The sequence below is a fragment of the Cajanus cajan genome, chromosome 7 (genome assembly GCF_000230855.2).
Source record: "Cajanus cajan strain Asha chromosome 7, NIPB_CcT2T_4, whole genome shotgun sequence".
Lineage (NCBI taxonomy): Eukaryota > Viridiplantae > Streptophyta > Magnoliopsida > Fabales > Fabaceae > Cajanus > Cajanus cajan.
In genome coordinates, this window is record NC_138523.1 from 10,711,139 (window position 1) to 10,721,322 (window position 10,184).

General features: G+C 35.8%; 1 protein-coding gene across 1 annotated transcript; it reads left to right on the plus strand.

The window, feature by feature from the left end:
• Positions 1-3,799: 3,799 nt before the first annotated feature.
• Positions 3,800-5,031, plus strand: LOC109793722 (zinc finger protein ZAT5). The gene has a single exon (XM_020353188.3). It carries the CDS (start codon positions 3,973-3,975, stop codon positions 4,822-4,824), a length of 852 nt encoding a protein of 283 aa, XP_020208777.1. The 5' UTR covers positions 3,800-3,972; the 3' UTR covers positions 4,825-5,031.
• Positions 5,032-10,184: the final 5,153 nt, after the last annotated feature.

Sequence of the window (10,184 nt, forward strand, 5' to 3'; positions counted from 1 at the left end):
GTTGCTTATTTTTAAGATACATCTAAGCACCCCGTTGGAGGTGCTCATAGAAAAGATGCAAAGTCATTTCCGAAGTTTACATTTATCAATAAAACATGGGAAACTCATTTACGAAGTCCTTCAAAACTAAAATTTGAATTTGAGAGTCTATTATGCATAAGGATAGAACCTAAAATGTTTATTAATTAACCAAGCAAGTTACCAATAACTTTCCAAATATTTCTTACCATAAAATAATTGCAATTTAATCATGAAACAAGGATTTGTTAGGATTTTATTTATTTATTTATTTACTCAATCATTTATTGTATTTTTAGAAATTATTTTTAATAAAAAGGATAAAAATAGATAAAATAATATTTTGAGTGATTTAATTTTAATAAAAAAAAACTAGAGGAAATATCTTTAGTATAAATTAATTTTTAATTATAGAAAAAATGGAGATAATATTTTTGGCTCAACAAGGGTGATCTTTACTTTTACATTTCTCCTAAAGCAATGAGAAATTTAGAGTTGCATAGTTAGAAAGTATTGAAAAATGGTTAATTTTATTCCTTTTTTTTTGTTAAAAAACTTTGTGTTTTCTTAACATAGTTGTCATTTTTTAAAAATAGAATAAAACAGATATGTTATGCTCAAGTTGAATCCTTAAAATAATCCAAAATTTGTCTAAAACATTTTTATTTTACATATATATTTTAAGACATTAAAGTGTCCTAAGACTTTAGGATTATTAATACTACCAAAATTATTTATATGTAATAAATATATTAATTAATATTATATAAAGAAGAAACTATTTTTTTTATAAATATTGTATTATATTTAATAAATACAATAAATAATGATATTTAAGAATTTTTTTTTGTTTATGAACATGATTCACGAAATGTCCCAAAGTTGATAACCAAAGATTAATATGCATTCGTAGAATGTGGCTTTTGACAATAAAATTATTTTAACACAAATAGAAATCAAATTTGGGAGCACTAAGTTGATCCCTCGCATCACACGACTTAAGAAAAATTGATTACTCATATATTTGAAAAATATTGCATAAAAACTTAAATATTATATTAATATTTATGCTTATGTGAATTTAATTTTTTAAATAAAAATATTTACTTTATACATAAGGGTTTTTGCATTAAAGCATGAATGGGTTGATGTTTGTCAAAATCTAATGGGTGTCTAACTTTATAGCTTTGATACAAATTTCTAACTCAACTTTAAAAAGTTTAACATGTAAAGTAATAATTATTTCTTGCTTATATAAACTAATTTGGTTATCATATTATTCGATATGAGATCTTCAACACTCATATTGAAAATTAGATATCTCGAATATAAAATTTACAAGATGAATATCTATTGGTGATTGACTCGAGTGACAAGAATTGTTAGAATATGAAGTGAGTTATGAATTTAATTAAATCTTACAGAATTAACTAATTTAATCATACTAGTTAAATCTCTAATAGTATCCACACCACATGTAAATCGTTCAAAGCTACTATTTGTAACTTCTTCTTTTAAAATCAATTATATACATACATTTTGGGTTTTTGAAAGCTGAACCAAACACACTTATATTTGTAACAAAAAAATAAATACGGTTGTCTATCTTCTTAAACTTTTTAATTAATATTTACTTGAAAAAATCATTTATATGTATATAACATTTGCGTGTTTCCTGCTATTTGTTATAATATAATTTATATATTTAAAATTATTTATTTATTATAAATTTTTGTGATAAAACATAAAAAAATAATCTTCTAGATTGCAAAAACTAAAATACTAATGCAGAAATTAAAATATTAGTACTTTACGGTTTACACATCCGAATATTTGAAAAGCATGGGTTTAAGACAACGAATAATTTTCTGTTTTGTTGGTTTCTATATGTAACAAATAAAAAAAGACAACGAATAATTTTTAAATTTAAGGTAATTAAATTATCGATTTCAGCTACAAAATATTAATAAAATTTGATACATCGATGTAATTGGGTTAGCTGAACCCGAATTGGTGGCAATTATATATTATCTCGTGTTCTAAGGTTCAAACTTCGAACAACCGATGGTGTACCCTGCATGTGAAGTGGAATATCGTTCATACACTGCTATGGAATACATGTTATTTGTTATATACGAATTACACACTACACAGTATTCTCACCATCAAACTCGCCTTGTGTCTTGTCTACGCTCAAGCAAGATTGTCAGACAATGTTCCCTCGATAAAAAAAAAATCTCAAATAATGATTGATATATTTTCTAATTAGATACGAGAAGGTGGCGAGTTAGTGTTGTAGATCGACAAGTAGGCATGCATAATTCTTGCATTAATTGAACATGATTAATTATTAATTATATCATTATTATTATTATATTAAATCCACAAATAATTGAGAAAGTGTTTTATTAAGATTATTTAGCAGTGAACAAGATGCTTTGCTTTAAGCCACTAACTGCAGCAATGAGCTAACCCTACACCTGATCAATGCTGGCGTTGCTGTTACGTGCCCCTGACAACCCCTCCATTCCATTAGAATTCCTTACGCTAAGAATCTCTCTTACCCTCTTATATCCATATACTCTATACCTTACACCACAAATTTATCATAACCCCTACGTCATACCCACCGTCCATGCATGTTTCTATACTCCACTGTCTTTTTTTCATTAACATCGTTTCCTTTCTAAAGTAAACAAATATTCTGCCGTACGTATACCATGTTATATTAGGTCTTATAATAACTCAATTTCGCTAGTTAATTATTAAGTTAGATAATACTTATTAACACACTATCGATTCGCACAACATGAACTTATATTTTCTTACACTTAAATTGTTATGTTTAATAAAGTAGTTATTGATTCGGGTAGTTGATCAGATTGGTTTAGGAGAGAGGAAAAAAAGTAGTTGACTATTTATAGGATGAATATTTTAACTTTTAAGATCCCTTGGTGTGAAAGCGCCACTACGTACACACAATTTGTTCACATTTTAACGTGAAAAGAAATAACGACGATGTATGTAATGAGGGTTTGCATTAATTGATTAGGACTAAAGACGGAGTCATGGTTTATGTATAAAATATACTGTGCTTTTTACCGACACCAAATGATTGGGAAGGACTAAGAAATATGGAATCAGATAATTAATTATAAGGGTCATGCATATATCCGGCGTGATTGTTGGATATAGGATATTATTGTCCACTGAGGTAGTGACAAATGTGCAAAGTATAAGTGGTTGGGGTCAACTGCACATGAATTAATTCCCTTCTTAGCAAGTGCGTATAGCTACTACCATGAATCATATGATAAAGTCATGGGTGCAACAAGCTAACATAATAATTAATATTACATGATAATCTCGCATCACAAGTCATAAGGATCGTGTCCAACCCATGATCTCTACGCTTAGTTTGTTAATTCGATTGAAATGTTAAAAATTAGTTAAATTAAAAGCTGTACATGTACAACTAGAAACCAAGGAAGCTAGCTAGCAAGGTAGGAGTTATATTAAGAATGAAGAGACACAAGAAAGGGAAATAATTAAAAAGGAGATAAAAAAGAAAAGTGAGGTGAAAGTTGGAAATTGTGTGTGGTTCCAGGCTTGCAAACCAATCCTCCAGAAAGGAATCGTTGAGAAAAAGTAATGGGTTTGCTTCAAAGCCAACCGAATCTCACTCCTTGCCTCACCTCCTCATACTTCACATTCTCTCTCACCTACACTTCACACACACCCTCTTAATACAATATTATCCCTATATATATATATATTTTTTCCTAGGTTAGAAAACGCAAGCCTGGCAAAGCCAAAACGCGGTTATAATCACGGGCTATTCCTTTTGCCCTACTTGAAACCTTTTCTCTCACACCAACCACCAATATATTAACCCCCACTCTCTTGCATTCTTCACACACAACATCCTCAACCAACAACAACAACAAAATCAACATGCAGCTCCAACAAGAATTTCTCGTGGTTTCCAAGGATGACACTCAAATGATCATCAAAGGAAAACGCACCAAGCGTCAAAGGGCACCATCCCCTCTTAGGCTACTCATGCCTAATTCAACCTCAAGTAGCACCAACAATTCCAATTCCATTGATAGCACCACAACCACCACCACCATTGAATTGAGACAAGATGAAGACATGGCCAATTGTCTCATTCTTCTGGCTCAAGGCAGGCACCACGTGACAGCACCGGCATCACGTCATGATGATAACGAGAACAACAACGATAACAATGATGATAACAAGTCAACAAGGCTATACCTTTACCAGTGCAAGACTTGCAACAGATGCTTCCCTTCATTCCAAGCCCTTGGTGGACACAGAGCCAGTCACAAGAAGCCTAGGCAAAACGGCACTTTCTCAGAAGCAGTTACAACTTTTGAGAACAATATTGAAGAGAATATTAATGATCGTTATGATCCCACCACAAGTACCACCCTCTCCTTGAAAATACCAAACACCAGCACTGGAACTGTTTCTACAACGAAAGCCAAAGCTCACGAGTGCTCTATCTGTGGTGCTGAGTTCTCGTCAGGGCAAGCCTTGGGGGGCCACATGAGGAGGCACAGAAGTCTTGTGCATGCTTCCATGACAACGTCTATGAGTGGTGGAAATGTTGTTGCTGGTGGTAGTGGTAGCCATGAATATCAAGAAGCCAAAAAACCCTTCAAGTTGGACTTGAATCTTCCAGCACCCGATGATGATCATAGAGAATCCAAGTTTTCTTTTCAGCAAAGAGAAAAAGTGATTGTCTTTTCTAAATCTTCTTTGGTGGATTGCCATTACTGAAGTTCTAGTTTGCGTTTTTCTATGAAGTAATACCACCCCAAGAACCAATTTGTATTCAGTATCAGTTGACCTCACTTTCATTTTACTTTTTTCGTTTGAACTTGTATATGGTGATTCTTTCCATTCATTCTATGGGATACAATTAATGAAAATTGAATTCATTTAGTGGCTTATTAATATGATTCACATGTTTTTGTTTTAGTTTAATTTAAAGTTTGTTTTCCTTTTTTTCTGAATCTGATTGACTATCAAGATGCATGTGATCAGGAAAAAAAAATGATCTTTCAATAACAACCTTGTACATGTATACACCCTTGGAATGAAACTAAAGTGGAAAAATAAGAAATGCGATATATCCGTATAATTTACATAAAAGAGAAAGAGATAAAAATGAGTGCAAAATTAGTGTAACAAAAATCAGGATTCATTAGGTCAGAAATTGAGGGATATGATAGAAAGAGAGAGAGCATGCTAAAATTGTACGGGAGCAAACAAAAAGAGAGTTGATAGGAGTTGCTACCAACAAAACCACAGACCAAAAGCAATCAATTAGTTTCTTTTCCATATCCTATTTCGTCTTCTAGAAAGTTTGGGGGAGAGGATTAACTACAACTAGAGAGAGAGAGAACTAGAATATTAACTCTCAATTTTATTTTCTCAATTATTATAAAATTAATAAATATAAAAATCAATGGTTAGATTTTGACTACAGGCTGGTTGAATGTGTGATGGCTGGCTGCTGGAGGCAATCCAAGTCCAAAGTTTAGTTTTAGAATAATTGTATTTTTCCAACTCAAATTTTAGTGGATTTGGGTGGAAAGAAGATAAATGAGAAGAAAAGAGAAAAATAGAAGAAAAATAAAAGATAAACAGGTTGTGTGATAAAATAAAAAATACATGAAAGAGATAAAAAAAAAAAAAAAAGATAGAAATGAGATAGAAAACAAATAAATAATCAGTATTTTTTTTTTTAATTTTATGAGTTGAGAATAGATCAAAAGAAAGAGGGGGAAAATACTTTCTCTAAAATATTTGACTTGAATGAAAATATTTTATAAAAGCATAAAATTTGTTTTCTTTTAAGTTTGCATTAAAAATAAATATAAATTATTGAAATAAAAGTTTAATTTTGATTAAAAAATACTGAATAGAAGTATAAAAAAAATTATATCTATGGTCTTTCTTTTACAAAATTAATTAACTATAAATTAATAGTAAATAATTTTTTATTTTGCTTTTTTCTCTTCTCACTCCTTGTCAAGAAGTTGATTTGAGTGAAATTGAGTTTAGATTTTTTAAATATTAGGTTCTGAAAAAAAAAATCTTACTATACATGATCAACTAAATTTCTATATATATATATATAAAAGTTGTTATTAACAAATTCGATGATAACTCCAACGAATAACATAATCAATTGATTGAGTCACAACTTCCAAGTCAAACAGGCCCATCCCCAGCTGTATTTCTGCGGTACGCAACAAATATTCTTCTCAGTTACAAATTAAACTCATAATAATATCATTTACAAATTATTTTTAACATCATTTTATCATTAGGATAAATAAAAAAAACATAAAAACAAATTAGCCATGAGATATTATCGTGTAAATAAAAGTTATATTATTTATATAATAATTTTCGCAACATATTTTATAATTTATTTTATTTTCTGTGCATTATTTATTTTTTCATTTGCTTTTCTTATCTTACATTTATAAGCTTTGGTGCAAATTTATTGTGAAAAATAATTTCTTAATTCACAATGCGGAATTAAATATATAGCTTTTGGATCGGTAATCTGAGATACACACCACCTTTTGTTGCATTTTTCAACCTAATCATCGTAAAGCTTACTTTAAAGTGGATAAAATAGTGGTAGGTTAGCCATAGCCACTACTTATTCTGTCTCTTTTTCAAGTTTAATTTCAACGTGTTCCATGAATAGATAGACTAGTCTTTTTTCGTTTGAGGTAAGAGAGGCGAAGATTATGCTATTTTATAATCCTTCTCTCTTTAATATTGTACTAGTAAGGTTATTCGGCCACCTGGCTCCGACACCCAATCGGCACCCGAGTGGCCGAACCAGGTGGCCGATTGGCCACCACATGATCCATAGATTTAGATCTCCACTAATGAAGAGTTAAGGACTCCCCCTAATTAGGGATTAAGAGTTAATCATACCAATAAGCCGATTAGAGGCACATTACCTAATCCAGTAATCCTGTTGCAGGGCCCATGGGAATCCGGGCTCATAAATGTCAGTATAAATAGCTCATGTCACGAGGTAACGTCACTGTTCATTAATTACTATCGATATTTGTGCTTTGTCCTGACTTGAGCGTTGGAGTGCCTTTTGCAGGTACCTCCCCCCTCACCAGAATATTCGATCGGAACTCTCGTTCGGCCCACCAAATACGAGAAGATTACTAGTGTGCCCTTCAGACAGGTACATTTTGGCGCCCACCGTGGGGCCGAACCGAGAAAGACTTGTAGACTTAACAAGGCTATGACGAAGACAAGGAGAATGAACACGGAAAATCACCAAACCGAGGAAGAGCACGTTCAAGTTGAGGACGAAACTGATCTCACCGAGACCGTGCGCTTGCTCAAGCAGGAGATGGCTGCAATGAAACAGCAGCGCGAGAAGGATGCAAAGGAACTTTCGGCTTTGAGAGCCGAAAATGAGGCGTTAAAGAGTCAAGACTCCTCATGGAAACCTACCCAGCCTACTAACGCTCAAACACACGGATCTTACCAATCCCATGATATCCATACCTCAGCTATCCATGCCTCGGCTGCGGCACCACAAAAATTTCAATCGGCCCTGCCTACAGTTGGACATCCCACCGATGTAGCAACAGTGGGATCACACCGGCATCCTTTTACACCTTCTATCATGCAGTTGCCTTTAATGGATAACTGGAAATCGCTGCCGATTGATAAATATGATGGTACTTCGGATCCTGACGAACATCTTGATGTTTTTCTTACGCAGGTAACATTAAGCACAACGGACGATGCTGCTCTGTGTCGGATTTTTCCCACATCGTTAAAAGGCCGAGCTTTGAGCTGGTTCACTCGGCTCCCCCCAACTCTATTGACTCGTTCAACACCCTATCTTCTCAGTTCACGGTTCAATTTGCAACGAGTCGGCCTCACAGTTTGACATCTCTGTCGTTGGTTAGTCTTCGGCAGGATAAGAAGGAGACTCTCCGGGCTTTCATGGATCGTTTTAACAAAACCGCTTTAGAAATTCGGGATCTTAATCCTGCAGTGGCACTCCATCATCTGACGACAGCTTTGAAGCCCGGGCCATTCGTCAATAGCCTGTGCAAAAAACCCCCTTCAGACATGAATGAACTTCGAAGACGAGCCGATAAATATATGCAGATGGAGGAGTTGACTGAGTTCCGAAATCAAGCCCGAGCTGAACCATCGGGAAAGTCTGACAAGCCAGTAGAACCATCCTATCGGGGGCGAAATAAGGAGATAACTCTTCGTGACCGACCAACGCGGGGTCCGAAATACACTCATTATACTCCCCTCAATGCAAGCCGAGCTGCGGTGCTTGAACAAGCTCTAGCATCAGAGGTGTTGGCCGTCCCAAAAAGAGCTGTCACGCCACCACGCGCCAATACTAGCAAATCTTGTCGGTATCACCGCAATAGGGGGCACTCTACCGAGGAGTGCGCGGCCCTCCGAGACAGAATCGAGGATTTAATCAAGCAAGGCCAGCTTCATAATTTCGTTGATCGGCCCGATTCGCATCAATTGCGCCAGTATCAACCTAGACACGACCGACCTCGACAAGACCGGGCTGATAGACCTCGCCACGACCGAAGCCGGTCACGCGAAAGGAAAGATGAGCCTACAGCTTCCCATAGGCGAGTCATCAACACCATCGCCGGGGGGTTTGCCGGTGGAGGCTCAACTTCTTCGGCACAAAAGAGGCATTTGCGCGCCGTTCGTTCGGTCAATTCGGTCGATAGACAACCCGTTCGGAGGTTACCAGCTATAACATTCACTGATGCTGATTTTCAAGGAATTGACCCCGTGCAAGATGATCCAATGGTAATTAGTGTTGAAATCCACAACTGCATAGTGAAGAAAATGTTGGTGGATCAGGGGAGTTCGGCAGACATTTTGTACTGGAACACCTTCAAGAAGTTGGGCATCTCGGAAAAGGAGCTCGTTCCATACGATGACCCTCTAGTTGGTTTCTCGGGAGAAAGAGTCAGCACTAAGGGATACATTAAGCTTTTTACTCGTTTCTGTGTTGACGAGCAGGAATACAAGGAAATCCAAGTGAAGTACATAGTAGTACATGCTAACACTTCTTACAATATTCTTCTGGGTCGGCCATCGTTGAATATGTTGGGAGCTATTGTCTCAACGCCACACCTAGCAATGAAGTTTCCATCTGACAAAGGCAAAATTCTTACAATACATGCGGATCAGAAGGCTGCCCGAGAGTGTTACTTTGCCAGTTTGCGAGTAACCCCTGTGGAAGAAAAGCAATCAAAGTCAAGGAGAGTTCATGTGGTAAACCCTCCAGTATCAGATAAATCCCAGACATGGGATTTAGATCCAAGAATGAATGAAGATGAACGGATGAAAGCAGTCGAGGAGAAGGTTGCAATCCAGGTCGGCCAGGGAACTCTGCAAGTTACATACTTGGGGGCGGGATTGCCTGAGGCAGATCGCCATGCATTGAGCAAGGTCATTCAGAAAAACAAAGATCTTTTTGCTTGGGTACCCTCGGATATGCCAGGTATAGATCCAAAGGTTATGTGTCACAAATTGTCTGTTTGTCGGGAGGCTAGACCGATAGCACAACGGAAGAGGAAGATGGGTACCGAAAGGAAACAGGCGGTTGAAACAGAAGTGGCCAAACTACTTGAAGCGGAGTTCATCCGGGAAATACAATATACAACATGGCTTGCAAATGTAGTTATGGTCAAGAAGACGAGTGGGAAATGGCGAATGTGCACGGATTACACAAATTTGAACAAAGCCTGCCCAAAGGATGCCTACCCATTGCCCAATATCGATCGACTAGTTGATGGTGCCTCGGGGCACAACATGTTGACATTTCTTGATGCCTATTCAGGATACAATCAGATTCAAATGCATCCACAAGATGAGGAGAAGACTGCTTTCATTACTGATTCGGCTAACTATTGTTATCGGGTAATGTCCTTCGGACTCAAGAATGCCGGCGCCACATATCAGCGACTCATGAATAAAATATTTCAAAATCAAATCGGCAAGAATATGGAGGTTTATGTGGACGATATGGTTGTTAAGTCAAATGACCTTCATAATCATATCTCGGACTTAATTGAGATTTTCCACCA